We start from the raw sequence: 17081 nt of genomic DNA, 5'->3' as shown, positions 1-17081 counted from the left end.
CCTTGGTCAGAAGTAATGCTCTGTAGAAAACCAAGCAGGCCTGCCTTCAAGTTTCTGCTTGAATTCCTGCTCTGCCTTCTCTCAATGGTGGACTGTAATCTAGACTATAAACAAAATAAACCCTTTCTTCCTCTAGATTTTGGTCAGTGTGTTTTATCAAGGCAACATAAATGAATTCATAGCATGGAACATAGCAGCATCTACACTTGAAAAAGAAAATAAAAGTCAAACACAGGAGATTCTGACATTACTGACCTCATCTATGTATCTGCATGTTTGTTCCACATTTTCTTTTGGCTGTGTAATGAACATTCACATTTAACAGCTCTAAAACTCCTCTTGATACTCCCACTGCTAGCTGCCCTTCCCTGACACATTTCAGAAACTTACTATCTCTAATGGTCTTTTTCAACACGTCAGCCATAACCTTTGGAGTCATCTTGATACTCCTCTTTGTTTAACAACTCTCATAACAGTGCAAACCAGAATAATTGGCCTTCCCCTTGAAAAGAATCCAGCATCACCATGTCCATTGTTGCCACGAGTAGGAGCTGTTCCTGTTCTTGGAATATTGGAATGGTGTCACCACTGGATTCTGCTATAGCTCTTGTCCCCCAGTAGTTTGCTCTCCATACAACAGCTAGAATGAGTCTTTGAAAAGGTTACTCAGAATTTACTTCTTTTTTTAAATAAAATGCTCAGATGGACCCTCTTATTTGGAGTGGAGCCAAACCCTTAGTCCAGTTGGTAAGATCTTGCATCTTCTCATACAGAAAGACAATGCTCAACATGGATAAGGCCTTGCAGGATCTTCCTGAATCCTCACCCCTACGCCCATTCTTTGGGTTCATTTACTGCCATTTTCTTTCTGGTTGCTTCTGCTCTAGATAAGGTGGCTTTCCTGTACTTGAATATGAATAAAGAGTTTTTGTACTGATGGTTCCTTGTGCCTACAAGACTTCCTTCAGCTGTCTTCTGATAAGCCTTCACTTCCCTCAGGTCTCTGCTGAGATGTCATCTTGCCAGAGCTGTTTCCTTGGCCTTCACATAAGAAAGCATCCTTCTTACCTCACTCTATTTTTCTTCAAACACTTAACCATATCTGATATGTAAGTTTGCTTTTGTGCCTCCTTCGATCTTGAGAGATCTTGAATACCAGGCAGCTGGTACTCAGTGAATACTTTTGGACTGAATGAGTATTTCAGTAATGCATAATAACTTTCTAGTTCCTAAGTCTATCTTGACTCATTAGTTTTTCACAGTGACCTTATATTAACAAAATGTATACATATCCTAGTTCCTGTTTATAAATCTGATAAAAAAATTCTGAACTATAAGGAAAGAATTTAATTTTTTTCTTGAAGGGCATTAACAAAGATAACTAAATGGAGAGATGTTGCATATTCACCTACCCAGCTGTCAATTATTCTGCATTGTCAGTTGAAACCACAAATGTTCAGCCTATGGTGATATTGCTAGTGGTTCCAGTCAGTAGCATTTGGATCACTTCTAATAGCCTTGTCATGAAGCATAAATGAGTTTGAAACTCAACAAACTTGAATTAGTGGGTAATAGCATCCTAATATGCTTTATTAGGCTTCTTGTGCAGAGGCTTGGCACTGGATGAAGAACATGACCAGTTAAGCGTATCTGCTGTGGTGTGAGGGGCTGAGAAGCATGTATGTCAAGCATTTATCATTCCTGAAAAGGCATTCCTCAAGTTACAGGCTACCATACAACAAGCCACAGGGGTTTGGCAGTTCTGCGGCAATGTTCCCCAGATGGCACCACTGAAGCATGCGGAGAGAATACTGTGTAAGAGAGAGAGGGAGGTTGTCACTGGGTACTCATACCATGTAGGATAGCTGAACTGTCTTCCTTAACTTTCTGTCAGCATTGGGTATTTAAATTCTTTTCCATGGGTCTTGGGCATTGAATAGATATAGTCCCTTGTGTATAGACAATATGTGCTGGTTTAAATAAGAATGGCCTCCATAGGCCCAAATATTTTAATGCTTAGTCACTAGGGAGTAGTACTATTTGAAAGGATTAGAAGATGTGGCATAATTGGAGTAGGTATGGCCTTATTGCAGTAAGTGTATCACCGGGGGTGGGCTTTGAGTTTTCAAAAGCCCATGGTAGGCCCAGGCATGCATACATTCTCTTCTCTTCTCTTCTCTTCTCTTCTCTTCTCTTCTCTTCTCTTCTTTTCTCTTCTTTTCTCTTCTCTTTCTTCTCTTCCTCTCCCCTCCCTTCCCTCCCCTCCCCTTCTCTCTCTCTCTCTCTCTCTCTGCCTGTGGTCAGAATGTAACTCTACTACTTCTGTAGCACCATGTCTACCACCATGCTATGGTGATAATGGACTAAGCCTCTGAAACTATAAGCAAGCCCCCAGTTAAATACTTTCTTTTATAAGAATTGTCTTGGTCATGGTGTCATGACAATTAAACAATGACTAAAACAGAAGTTGCTACCAAGAACTAGGTTATTGCTGTGATAGGTAGGCCTGACCATGCTGCTTTGTTAGAGGAATATAGAAGTCTTTTAGACTTTGGTCTAGAAAAGTGGTTGGACACTTTAAGTGTGGCTTAATGGGTTATCCTAGTAGAAGCATGGAAGATGGTGCTGAGGGTGATTTGAACTGTTTGGCCCCAGCTCAAGAAGTTTCAGAGGGGAAGAAATTAGTAAATAGCCAAGAGACCATTCTAGTGATATTTTGGTAAAGAATGTGGCTGCTTTCTTCCCTTGTCCTAAAAATTTGTCAGAAGCTAAATTGAAGAGTTTTTGGATTAATTACATAAGCAAAGGCAATTTCAAGACAGCCCAGTATTGACTGTGTTATGTGGTTACTAGTGGTCACTTTTATGCAGATCTACAATGAAAAGGAGCAAGTAGGGAAAGGAGAAATATAAAATGTACAGTTTGAGGAGAAAAGAATTACCAAGAAATGTAATGGAGCTAAGTTTAGTGCTCAAAGAGATGAAATGCTTAAAGAAAAGCCTGGTGTTAAATGGAGTAGTGACTTCAGGGCAAGACCCCACCCAGCTAAGCTTCCAACTTGTGAAAAGGAATGAAAAGCTTAAGCAAGCATTGAAGAAAACCATGGAAAACAGAAAGCAGATGCAAAAGAAATTGAATGAAGGAGGCCTTGTCCCAGTCTCAGCCAAGTAGCAGAAGTTGGCAGCCTCAGCCATATGTTTCTGGCTTTAGAGTCAAGAATACAAGAAAGAAGTTGTGGAATTTGCATCTAAGGAAAGCCACTGAGCCAAGCCTGTGGTAGGGGTGCCCCTACATAGAGCCCTGGAGAGGCCGTTGTGTGAAGCTGTGAAGATGAAGCCTGGATTGTGTTGGTGACTCCATGATATCAGAGATGCCAGAGTCATTGTAACTTGCCAAGGAGAGCTGCATACTGAATGTGGAACCAGCCCAAGAAAAGAAGTATGTTGTAATCAACATAGCTGAAAGGAGTTGGAGATCTGAAGAGTACTTTTGACATCAGACATGGAGTTGTAGAATTTGGAGTTTTCTCTCTTGGGTTTTGGTCTTGCTTTAATCCAGTATTTCCTTATTATGTTCCCTTCCCTCCCTTTTGGAATGGTAATGTGTCATTGTATATTGGAAGTTTGTGATATGCTTTTTTCATTGTGATTTTACAGGGGGTGATAGTTAAGAGATTGTCATGAGTCCCATAACAAACTTTGAACTTTGGACTTTTAAACAGTGTTGAGACTGAAAGACTATGGAGACCTTTGAAATTGGACTGTGTTTTTGCATTATGATATGACTATAAGCTTATGGGGACCAGGGAGTGGAATGTGGTGGTTTGAATAAGAATGGCCCCATAGGTTTATATATTTGAATGCATGGTCACCAGGAAGTAGCACTATTTGAAAGGATTAGAAGGATTATCAGGATGTACTACTTAACTACATTTCTAGCACCAGGCTGCCTGTCTGCTGCCATGCTCCCCACCACGATGATAATGGACTAAGTGTCTGAAACTGTAAGCAAGTCCCTAGTTAAATGCTTTCATTTATAAGAATTGTCTTGGTCATGGTGTCTGTTCATCACAACAGAACAGTGACTAAGATGCAGCCAATAGAGTTTGTGTAGTGCCGCTAATCACACAGAAGTTTCCTTGGCACTGCCTAAGGTCTTCAATCAAGGACTCTGGCTTTATTTTTGTCTTAACAGTGACATATTTTCTTTTATAAATTACTAGTGGAAAGGTTATTCACACAGAAGAGAACCAGAGACCTGGCTTCACTTTTATTTCAGGGACCAACTAGCTCCCTTTTGGAATCCAAAAAGCTCATTTACTCTCTGGGCCTCGTGTAATTTGAGTGCCCTAGATTCTTTTTAAGGACATTTTAACTGTAATCATCTCCAATTCCATAAAATGAGAGAGGAAGGAAGAAAAAATTTAAAAATACTATATCCTCAAAACTTTTTAAAAAAGTCTTATTTTTAATATTTAACATTTAATATTATGTGTATGTATGTGTAGGTATGTGCATTTGTGTATAGAGGCACTTTCAGCGGCCACAAGAAGGAGTCAGATCCTCTGGAGCTGGAGTTAGAGGCAATTGTGAGCCAATTGATGTGGGTGCTGGTAACCACACTGGATCCTCTGCAAGAGTAGTACATGCTCTTAACTGCTGGCCATCTCTCATGCCCTGAATTTCCAATATTTGCTTATGTTACTATCAATGTATATGGGTGGGATCTTAGACAGCTTCCATTACTGATGCAAAAACAGATTTCTTACTATTTTAAAATCAATTCTAATTTAGATATGTGATATAAATAACTGAGTTTATATTCAAAAGAACTTGCTCACAGATAATTCCACATTTGCAACTTTGCAAGTACAAATAACACCGTGTGTGTGTGTGTGTGTGTGTGTGTGTGTGAGAGAGAGAGAGAGAGAGAGAGAGAGAGAGAGAGAGAGAGAGAGAGAGAATGGGAATAAGACTAGAACAACAGCTAGGGGGTCTTAAATCTCAGACTTTAACAAGCAAGAAAACGAACTCCTAAATCAACAATGGGGTGCACCACTGGCTGATTGGTTTGGCAGATCCCTAGATACATGAGATCTGTTACCAACAAAACACTTTGAGCATCGTAGGTTGCAGGTTGGGGCACAGTTGGGGCAGGGTGGAGACTGGCAGCTTCACAAGTGGATGAGTAATACCACTACTCCATAACAGAGGTGGACTGTTGTGTGACCTTTCTGAAATGGCCACTGTAGGGGGTGCTGATTGCTGCCGATATTGTGTATTTTTGCCAACTTTTGCTTGGCTTCATTGTTGTTTTTAAAACTTCCTGTAAGACTTCATTCCATGTAATCATGCATGTTTTTCTACAGCCCACTTTTTTTTTTAAATCACTGTACATTCTAGTTGACTACAACACATTTACAATCTGCAGAGACTTTCTCTCTCTCTCTCTCTCTCTCTCTCTCTCTCTCTCTCTCTCTCTCTCTGGTTTTTTCGAGACAGGGTTTCTCTGTAACTTTGTACCTTTCCTGGAGACCAGGCTGGCCTTGAACTCACAAAGATCCGCCTGCCTCTGCCTCCTGGGTGCTGGGATTAAAGGCATGTGCCACCAATGCCTGGCAAGACTCTCTCTTTAAGGTTGGTTTTGTTTAGGCTCCCCCAACCCCATTTTTCCCTGGCCAATACAGGTAGCTATGCACTTACATAGTTAAAGGCACTCACCCATTTTATACCAATTACATGGATTGAGATTACCAGATGTGGAATGGTAGATTAATGTTGATTTAGGTCTGGAAGACAAAAGTTAAATAAATATGATCAAATTGATAACTAATGAGAAAGAAAGGAAACTAACACTGAGACAGGTATCAAAGTTCCTGTGGCTACTGCAATCTACATAGCACTTCCAGATTCTCTGTTCTTTGGGTTGATAGGAAAAGTGAAAAAAGAAAGAAAAAGTACACACATCAATATAGGTGTGACCTGTGGAATACACATGCCTAAGTTCACATGAGAAAAATTTCATTTTCCTTGTCATTTACTAACAGAGCCACATTCACATAGGCACCATAGCTTTTACTTTGTGTCATCAAAGTTCCTGTCTTATCTCTTGGCATTTACCAGCAACAAAGCAGCAGTTCAGCAAAAGTATAAATTGTGCTTCTATTTCATCAACTAGTTTCTTATTTTAAGATACTGAATAGAAAAAAAAAACTTTTTGGTTATTCAAAAATTCCAGCAAGTATCAATCAGTATTCATGCACCTTAATCAGTATTCATGCACCTTAGCCTATATAGAGAGGTATATTGGGAATTCTGAGATACTGGAACAAACATCCTATCATTGAAACCCCATCTCCTCTCAGAAGCTTGTATAAGCATACTTACCTATGAACTGCTGTATACCATCCTACTGCTATGGTGAGGTTGACAACTGTGTCAACTGGAATCAAGTCTGCCACTGCCATGGGAGTAGCTTTTATGGACCGAAGAAATCCTTTCCCCGCCTGCTCAGGAGAGATGGAGCATAAAATATAAACCAGGTATGAAGTCACAGCCAGGACTAGCCACTTTGTATGGGGGTTAGACACTAGGCCCCTTCTTGTGTTGTAAGAATCCATAGGGGTGTGTGTGTGTGTGTGTGTGTGTGTGTGTGTGTGTGTGTGTGTGTAGCTACATGTTTGCCGACTAAAAATAGAATGTGAAGTGGGTGGAATTTGAGTCAGTGTGCTGGTGTGTACTGTAATAAAATTGATTCTAGCCCATGCTGACATGATTTTTATCCCCATCCAAACTGTCATGGGGATGAAAGCAGTCAGGGAATAGAAAGAGGATGATTGGAAAAGTAGAAGTAAGACAATACATGCACACAAGCTTATGTATTTTAATGTCAAACATTCCATAATCTTTGGTATAAGATTTTTTATATTTATTTTTTATTTTTTATTTTTTGAGACAGGGTCTCATGTAGCACAGGCTGGCCTTGAGGTTCTGATTCTTCTGCCTGTCTGAGGTCTGGGATTATAGGTTTGAGTTGCCACACACACTCAGTTTATAAAGTGCTGGGGGTCAAAACTCAGGGTTTCAAGTATGCTAGACCAAGCATTCTATCAGTTGAGCTGCATCCCTGGCCCTTGAGGCTAATATTTTTCCTGTAAACCTGATTAACTGCATTAGTTCAAGCCATTAATAAACCAATGAGAAGAAAATACCTCCACCTTGTGGTAACCAAAGGAAAAAAAAATTTTTTGTTATTATATTTGTGTTTTAATTTTATACATCAACCATGGGGTCCCCTGTCCTCCTCCCTCCTGTCCCCCCCTTCCCCCGAGCCCCTCCCCTCCATTCCCATCTCCTCCAGGGCCAAGACTCCCCTGGGGATTCAATTCAACCTGGTGGATTCAGTACAGGCAGCTTCAGTCCCCTCCTTCCAGGCTGAGCAAAGTGTCCCTGTGTAAGCCCAAGGTTCCAAACAGCCAGCTCATGCACTAAGGACAGGTCCTGGTCCCATAGCCTGGGTGCCTCCCAAACAGTTCAAGCTATTCAATTGTCTCACTTATCCAGAGGGCCTGATCCAGCTGGGGGCTCCACAGCCTTTGGTTCATAATTCATGTGCTTCCATTCGTTTGGCTATTTGTCCCTGTGCTTTTCCAATCTTGGTCTCAACAATTCACACTCTTACAGTCCCTCCTCTTTCTCGACAATTGGACTCCTGGAGCTCCACCTGGGGCCTGGCTGAGGATCTCTGCATCCACTTCTATCAGTTATTGGATGAGAGTTCCAGCACGACCATTAGGGTGTTTGGCCATCTGATCACCAGACTAGGTCAGATGAGGCTTTCTCTCGACCATTGCCAGCAGTCTACAGAGGATATATCATTGTGGATTTCTGGGGACCTCTCCAGCACTCTGTCTATTCCTGTTCTCATCTAGTCATCATTTATCATGGTCTGTTATTCCTTTTTCTCCCTTTCTGTTCTTGATCCAGCTGGGATCTCTTGCTCCCCTAAGCTTTCTTTCCCTCCAACCTTGCCCTTCATTACTCCCATTGTCGTCCAGGTTGTTCATGTAGATCTCATCCATTTCTCTGTCATTGGGTGATCCCTGTGTCTTTCCTAGGGTCCCATTTTCTAGGTAGCCGCCCTGGAGTTGTGTAGCAGTCTAGTCATCTTTGTTTTACATCTAGTATCCTACTATGAGTGAGTTCATAGTGCTTCCTTAGAAAATTGGGAATCCATCTCCCCCAAGACCCAGCTGTAGCACTCTTGGGCATATACCCAAGGAATGCTCAATCATACCACAAGGGCATTTGCTCAGCTATGTTCATATCAGCATTGTTTGTAATAGCCAGAACCTGGAAACAACCTAGATGCCCTTCAACTGAAGAACAGATGAAGAAAATATGGTACATATACACAATGGAGTACTACTCAGCAGAGAAAAACAATGACATCATGAGGTTTGCAGGAAAATGGATGGATCTAAAAAAAAACATCCTGAGTGAGGCAACCCAGACTCAGAAGGACAAACATGGTATGTACTCACTCATAGGAGGATACTAGATGAAAAACAAAGAAGACTAAACTGCTACACAACTCCAGGGAGGCTACCTAGAAAACGGGACCCTAGGAAAGACACAGGGATCGCCCAATGACAGAAAAATGGATGAGATCTACATGAACAACCTGGAAAAATTTTGATATGCAAACATTTCCAAAGTAAAACTCTGGAATAGCAACTGAGCATGCCAGTCACATCTGTCCTGATGATAAAAGCAACTTCCTGCTGCTTTCGTCTTCCCACTAGTAACTCTAGATAAGCCACTTCCTTTATCACCATACCAAGTGGACACTAGGTTCTCTGGTTCTCCATTTCAAGGGGTTACTTTCTCATCTTTGTACATACCGCAATAATGAGTCCGCTGGGTCCATTTAAATTATCAACCCAACCCTGGAAAGAAAGATCTTTGTTGGTTACACATTTCAGAAAGTTGTTAGTTACCCTTGGACAGCCCAATCTGTTTGTGTGTGGCAGGGTGTATGGATGTGCATATATGTGTTTGTGTACACACCCACACACCCATTTATAATACTTACTAATTGGTCATAAAGAATGTAGGAAAAGAGAAGGAGAAAGGAAGAGAGAGGAGAAGGAAGGAATGAACACATTAAAAGGAGGAGGAAGAGAAGGACAATCAGAAAGAAGCTGGTTTTTTAAGGCAGCTGCATTGAAGCAGAGGAGGAAAAGTGTGGTGCTCACCGGGAAAGGCTCCTGCCAAGTTGCTCCCACTATGGATGGCCTGACAATGGCCACATTCAGGTTCCCACTTTCTTGCTGTACCACCATCTCTCCCAGGGCTTTGGTATAGGTATAGGTATTGGGTCGGTCCCCAATCAGCTTGGGAGTGATCTCATCAATGATAGAGTCGTCTAACCACCTGAAAGCAGAGGAAAAAAAATTCTAGCAACATCTACAGCACAACAGAAATGACAAGAAAACACAGCCAGTCAAACAAAACTTGTACCTGGCTTGAATCTGGAAGACAACCATCCCAGGGTCACAAGGACAAGTGTGTATGTTCAAATAATTCCTTCTCATATCTTAGTTAAAAGTCTGTTCCCCCACCCAGATACTTGATTATTTCCATGGATATGTAATTCAAAGCATTGCATGGAACCCCTATCTTTACTTCTACAGTCTCATTAGTTTGTCCACTGAACATGTGTATGAGTAATACGCCCATGTCCAAGAGAAAGCCAGTACTGTGCTTCCCAGCTCGGGGGCTCCTCCTCCAATCTGCTTCATTCATTCAGGATACAAGGCAAGTTGTCTTGTATCAGTTTTAAATCTGTAGTTTTTAAATTTTAAAATGTCACTGTCTCCACAAAGCAGCTGCATTTGGCAGACATAATCCTAACATATTCTGAAGAGTCGTTTGGAATCTAAGCTAACAACTTAGTGACTGTTGGGGGCTTTCTAGTGATTCTGGTGTGGACTGAGTCCAGAGCTCTGAGGCAGCACCAATAGCACAGATATTGAATAGCTCTACTTAGGGGTGACAGGCATTACCAGAGTATCAGCCTAATTAAAAACCATGCCAGAACCATTGTAATAATCCAATGTTTATTGATACTTCCTCCCTAAGAGCAGCATTATTGTCCCTTAAATATTTAATATTTCTTTTAGGTAGCAGGGCTATTTGGTTAAATGTTGATATAATTTAAAATTTTTAGGCTGCCTGGATATGTTCATGTTATTATTTTTAAAATATTTAAAAATTATATTCATCTTGTGTGCGTGATTGGAGAGTGTATGTTTGCCACAGAGGACAACTTGTAGGAGTCAATTCATCTCCTTCCCCATGTGTGTCATCAGGCTTGGAGGGGGAGTGCTTTTATCTACTGGGTCATCTTGCCAGTCATGTTCATGTGATTCTTAAACTAACATGTTTAGTGCATTTGTTGTTAGTTTATAGGAGAAAGCATAACCGTCCCATTTTGATTGTAGAAAACATTAGCAGTTATCCCTCCACTCCTATGACAAATTGTTAAACCCCGCATCTGATGCTAAGATATATTCAGAACCCGACTGTACTTTAATCACTCTCATTGACAGTAGCATACAAAGACTGGCCATAATGGTTCAATTTTCCTTCCTTGGTTCCTGTCAGTACGGAATATAAGCCAGACACACAAATGCCTTTGGGCTTTCCTAGGATTGGAAAAAACTCCAAACACACAGAGAAATAGAGGATATTAAATATGAAGACAGGTTTGGGGAGATGCCTCAGTGTATGAAGTACTTGCCATGCAGGTGAGTAGTAGAGCTTGGATCTCGAGAACCCACATAAGCCAATTTGGTGTCCTATCTATAATACCAGCACTGAGGAGGCAGAGACAGGCTCCCTGGAACAAGTGTCCAGCTAGACTAACCATATCAGCAAGCTTCAAGTCAGCCAAGAGATTCTACCTTGTTATATACTATGGAAGTGATTGAGAAAGGTAGACATTTGGCACCAACTTTGAGCCTCCATATGCACCCACATATACGTACATACATCTGTATACTAACACATGTGAACATGCGTATATGTACACCATACACACATATACATGTCAAAAAGAATTAAGTGACTACATGGGAATTGGAAGAGTAATAGACAAGGTAGGATCCCCCACCCATCTTGACTCCACTTGTTATCCAAGGGGAATTGGTTTGCATATAGCCTATGCATATCCTTATGTGTACTTTGAACTATCTAAATTATCTATAACACTGAGCATCATGTAAATGCAGTCTAAGTGTTTGTTGTATTGTTTATGGAGTAGTGACAAAAAGCTTGTACATGCTCAGCACAGGCCTGAGGACTCAGATTAGCAGTTGGTTGAATGTAAAGATGGAAAGTCACAGACACAGAGGGCAGTGGCACCACTGCCATTTTATCTCATTTGTAGGTAAGCAGTGAATTGGCAAACCTAAGACAAGTTTTCTACACCAATACAGATTATAAAAAAACAAGTTTAATTTCAACAAGGCTGCAGGGAAAAACAAAAGAGCATCAGAATGTAGAAATTACAGGGAGTCAATGCCACACCACAAGGAACAGCTGCTCACTGCAAAGAATTATAGCTGAGGGTTCTACAAAGTGGGGACAGTTAGCTTGTCTTAGAGAATATTGGCTCTGTAGATTCCTAGGGATGTGGGTGTGAGAGCTTGTTGCATATGCAGAAGGCTTGTCCCCACTACTTAGCTCCATCTGTGTACTCCTGTATTCTGTTCTTGCTCCCTCCATTTTCACTCAGGAAAGATGGCTGGTTCTATCTGTTCATATTCTTGGATTATCATGAGGACAAGCATGGATATATGTACCTATGAGTGAGAATGAAACAGAAGTTTCTCTTCCTTCTTTCCCACCTCTCTACTCATTTTCAGTACTAGGAACTGAACCCAGGCCCCCTAGTTGATTTTAAAGTAACTTTTCTTCTACTGCCCCTCTGACCATTTCCTGTCTCACCTAGTCCCTTCCTGGATTCAGAGGGGAGGGCAGTGTGACAAATGCCCATCCACTGCTGCCTGAGGCCCTCTCCTGTGTTCAGTTACAAATTTCTACTATTCTCTTTCCCATTAGTTCTTCAAAACTGTAAATTAGCATGGAAAAAGATACTGCATGGATCAATATACATTTCTGAAATCAACTAAATGTCCTGCAGTATATTCAAAGACATATTTTGAACCTGCATGTCTCCAGCTCCCAAATTTGACTTCACTTTCTTTCCATGAGTCTCCAATTTTAAAATTCTACTTAAGTTCCTTCAAAAGAAGCATAAAGTCATTGAAGATCTTAGCAAAAGGTGTATGTCTGATGCAGTTACACATTGTATAGGCTCTTCTAACTTACTATCCTTTTTTGATATTATGGTATTAGTAGCTTCTTGTTTATACTGTACTTGAGTGAAATGAGGAATATGTATCTTCTGGGAGTGAATGGTAGGAGTTCTGTGATGACCTTTTCTCATCTTTCCTAGTCAGGCTATGTGTATTGTAGCCACCATGCTTAGGTGTTTGGCATGTGTCTGACTCTCTCTTGACAGTGGTCCAGGGAGCAGGGATTCCATCTCATTATTCATGTGTCTCATCACCTTTCTGTCTGGAAATCCTGCTTCCTTAGTGGATGTGTCATCATGCCCTCAGGAGGGGTTGGTTTCTACACTATGTAAGGTTTAGGGAAGCAAGGATGGATAGAGATACAAGAGAACAGGTGGGTTGTGGGGAGATACATCAAAGAACAAAATGGGTGTTTTTAGAGAGAAGGAAGCATAAATTGTGAAAACATGGGCCACAGTGGAGGAGTGCTGAGAAACAATCCACAGTTAATTTAAACATTTTCCAGGGAAAAAGGAATTTCTAAACACAATGCTTGTTGTGAGTGCCTCCTACCCCAATTACTGACTATAAATTATGGACTTTTCCTGGCGATGTATCCCTGCTAGAGCTCTGGATATACTGAAGATAAGAGAGCAGGCTGATCACTTTTCTGGGAGGAAAGTTCTTCCTTCTAGCCTTGGAGTATTTAGTGTCTGCATACAGTTTGGAAGGAGGAGGTGGTATGAGGAGCCCTTCACTTTGGTGAGCTGAATGCTATTTCCCCTGTCTGTGGTGAACTCTCAGAGGTTTCCAACTGCATAGCTCCCTCTCAGACATCAAAATGGAGGACAGTGGATAAGGCCCTGGGAATTCAGTTCTGGTCTTGAATCAAGCAGGTGGGTCCTTTTCCTGGGAACCACAGTTAAGGAAGAGTTACTGTGAGAGGGAAGCTTAGTGACAAGCATCAATTTCATACTGAATGTGCTCTTAGGCTTTCTATAGATGAACTGACTTGGGCATCAAACCTCATTTGCCTTTTCTGCAGCTCTCCTGAGGAACCATTAACATGGAATGCTCCTTTGCGCCAGTTCCTCTAAATGACCTCCATTTTGAAGATTTTTAAGTGACAGGTTAAAACATCCACTCTCAGTGCCAGGAGAGACAGAAATGAAGGGAACAAGCTCCCAATTTAGCTAAAGCTTTTTAAAAGGAGTATATTTTAAATGCAATTACAGTATTGCATGAAATTATACACTGGCAGATTCACCATGGAACAGTCATTTTGTGCCATAATTCTTTTTTGTTTGTTTGTTTTCGAGACAGGGTTTCTCTGTGTAGTTTTGGTGCCTGTGCCAGATCTCACTCTGTAGACCAGGCTGGCCTCGAACTCGCAGAGATCCACTTGGCTCTGCCTCCCAAGTGCTGGGATTAAAGGCATTTGCCACCACTGCCCAGCTTGTGCCATACTTTTTTTTTTTTAATGTAGTGTTTAAATGACACAAAACTCAAGCAGTTAGAGCCAAATAAGCAGAAAACAGAAATAAACTTCTGCAACTAGAACCATACCCTAAGAAGAAAGTGATGTTTGTTTTTGTTTGTTTGTTTGTTTTTGTTGTTGACTGGTGATAAGAGAAAACAGACTGGAGACCACTTCAGCAAAGGTAGGGAAGTATATCAGCAGAACCCATCCATAGACTGTCCCCTGCTAGATTTTGGAAGAATTAGATTCTTCACCAAAACCCATTACTCTCCAGAACCGTAGTAATTGATTTATATAATTTGCTCATCATCACAGGTAGGCTCTGTGGTGGTTAGCCTCTGGGCCTGTATCTGAGAGGCTGGGTGGATGGTGTTGATTGAGGTGGGAAGATCCACTCTTAGATGGGAGGCACCCGCCCCTGTGCTTGGTTCCTGGGTGAAATAAACAGGCGATGACAAGATGGTTGGGAGGAGTTCTTTGGTTCTTGACTGTGGACTCAATGTGGCTAGTTCTCTCCACTCCTGCAGCCAGAACTTCCCTGTCATGATGGACCACCCTGGAACTGAAAGTCCAAATGAGCCCTTTCCTCAGAGGTTGCTTTTGTTAGGGCATTTTATCAGAGCAACAGGAAAAGAAACAAAAGAGCATCAGAGGGTTTAGAAAGGCCAAAACAATTGTTTTAGTTTACACAGCATGTTATTAGCCATGAGTTGAACTCACGCCACGATGTCTAACATCAAAATTCCTCTCCTGATCATTTATATTATTTAGTGATGCTAAGAGGTGAATACATTCATGGTCTAATGTTTCTGTAGCCCTACCCTTAACAAGGTGTTTCTTTAGGGATTTTCAGGGTTGAGGATATAGCTTGCTTAGCATGCACAAGGCCCTGACTCTACTTCTATTTGTCAATTCCTAGTACACACACATATGCATCTTCTATCTTCCTTCCCTCCAGAGGAATATTTCTTACTGGAAGAAGGGACTAGTAATGACAGGTGAAGCATTTTTCCAAAGCACTTTGCTTTCAAAGTGTCCTACCTCATAACTTCCTTTAGAATCACAAAGAAACCTAGGGAAAGCCATGTGCTGCCGCCCAGTTCCTTCATGTGACCCAACTTACTCCATGGAGTCAATGATCTTTCTTGGCTCTACAGGGCATGGGTAGATGACCTCATCTATGTGGCTCAGATTGCAGTTAGAAAAGGCAGTAGAGATGTGGATGAAGGCTTCAAGCTTTGGCATCTGGCTGGCCATTAGCAGGAGCTGCTGGGTGGCGATGACATTCAGCTGCACAGCTTCTCTGGAGAGGATGAAGCAGAAAGAAGTAGTAAAGACACTCAGTGTCCTGTGTGGCCATATCTACCCCATTACCTGGTGTACCACACTGAGCGTACCTCTTGCAGTGACTGGTGAAACACACTGTAACTGTACTTATCCTGGTGGTGGATGTACCCAGCTTTAACTGGAGTATGTGCAATGATTATACTTACTTCAGTAATAGGTAAATGGCTCAGATATTGGTGGCACATCAGAGACAAGGAAGAAAAGAGTTGGTCCCTGGATGCACAATTCTATGACACTTGAAATTGTGATGTGCTCCTGGTATGTGGGGTCCTTAGTACTCATCACTGAAGCACTGTACATACTGTGTCTAGAGGTTACATGATTCTAATCAGTAAAACAGAAAACACAGTCCTCTGAATTGATTAAGTGGCCTTCATAAGTGGCCACTGAAAGAACAAAACCAAACAAATGAAGACTCTAACTCAAAAAGGTGAAAAATACAAATAACTTGGAGAGAACTAAGAGTGGATATTTAAAAGAACAATATAAGTTGTCGTTGTAAGGATCCAGGCTAGCCATGAAGATTGATGCCAAATCCTAAATTGTAGCTGATGCTGTAGAAAGCTATATAAGCTAGGTATAAGCAGTAAGATGGCCAGAATTCACTCAAGAGACACATGCTTTATTCAGTATCAGGAAACTCATTACTCTAAGTTTACTCAAAAAGGGGAAAACTATATGATCTCACATATGTTGTTATTGTGTGTGTGTATATATGTGTGTGTATGCATGTGTTCAGCTGAGTGTAGGTACCCACACAGGCCAGAGACATTGGATACCCTGGATGCAGAGTTATAGGTAGTTGTGAGCCACCCGCTGTGGGTGCTAGGAACCAAACTAGGATCCTTTGCAAGAGCAGTACACACTCCTCTGTGCCATCTCTCCAGCTTTTTCTTTTTTTTAAAAAAAAATTTAAATGACATTTTATATCCATTTCTCATTTAAATAAATGTACTAATGAAGTGAGAAAAGAGCACACATTTCAAGTTCTATCCAAAGCAGTGCTTTGTGGTGAGAGGTTAGGAGTATTGACTTTCAAGGGTAAGAAGGAAGCCTCCAGACATTGCCAGTTAGTCCTTGAAGTTACTACAAGGGACTACCCTGTTATTGGAGAGAAAAACAAAATTAATGAACAGATGTAAAGCATTGAAAACCCAGTCACAAAAATTGCTATAATATAAAATTATATATTTGGAAAATAAGCAAAAGAAGCTTAAAAAATTAGAATGCAGAGGATCCATTCAGTAAAATATCTACTAAAGATTATGGCAAAATGCTAAAATCCCATTCTATATCTAAATGAAAACATACAGTGGCTTGAAGGCACACATTCAAATGAGTGCCTGTGCTTACAAGAATCATAAGTGGATAGATAAAACTTCATCAGTTTCATTCATGAATTAAAGTGGAATAAGTAGAAATACATTGTCATTGAATGAGAAGAATTGGTATTTTTAAAATGTTAGCTTTTTCTAAATGAAGCTATATATTGAAGGTAACTTGGAAAAATTACACTAAATTTAAATAAATAGCACCACATGAGAATAGTGTGATATTTCTATTTTAAAAGGATTCTATGAGTATTCATGGACTAATCAAAATTAGTTTTTAAAATGGTGTGATATTTTCTGGGAAAGTCTGATCAATGGAAGAAGCAGGTTTAGTAATTTAGGACAAGAATCTGGTTTCATATAGATTCAAAACTAAACCCCTTGATAAGCATTGTTTGAGAATGAACCATCTCAAAGGATTAGAGCAAAGGAAAACTACTGTCTTCATATCCAATTCACTATTTTTGTAGAATTTTCCTGACCATCCCTGTTCATAGTTAAAAGCATTTAAAATGGGCTGGCTGTGGTGGTGCACACCTTTAATCCCAGCACCCAGAAGGCA

The 17081-nt window shown here is 40.8% G+C and overlaps 1 protein-coding gene across 4 annotated transcripts in view; it reads right to left on the bottom strand.

Annotated features, from left to right (window-relative positions):
• Nucleotides 1–17081, bottom strand: part of Far2 (fatty acyl-CoA reductase 2) — a 116163-nt gene that overhangs the window by 7164 nt on the left and 91918 nt on the right. For 3 of the 4 annotated variants that reach the window (XM_036181077.1, XM_036181076.1, XM_036181078.1), the window contains 5 exons: nt 14965–15144; nt 9257–9434; nt 8903–8947; nt 6387–6505; nt 5721–5788 (listed from right to left, as the gene is read on the bottom strand). In XM_036181077.1, coding sequence (XP_036036970.1) covers nt 5721–5788; nt 6387–6505; nt 8903–8947; nt 9257–9434; nt 14965–15144 — 590 coding nt within the window. The remainder of the gene's footprint in view (nt 1–5720; nt 5789–6386; nt 6506–8902; nt 8948–9256; nt 9435–14964; nt 15145–17081) is intronic. The other variant, XM_036181079.1, reaches the window with a different exon arrangement.

This window comes from Onychomys torridus, chromosome 3 (assembly GCF_903995425.1).
Source record: "Onychomys torridus chromosome 3, mOncTor1.1, whole genome shotgun sequence".
Lineage (NCBI taxonomy): Eukaryota > Metazoa > Chordata > Mammalia > Rodentia > Cricetidae > Onychomys > Onychomys torridus.
This window is presented reverse-complemented; position numbering and strand designations above follow the sequence as displayed.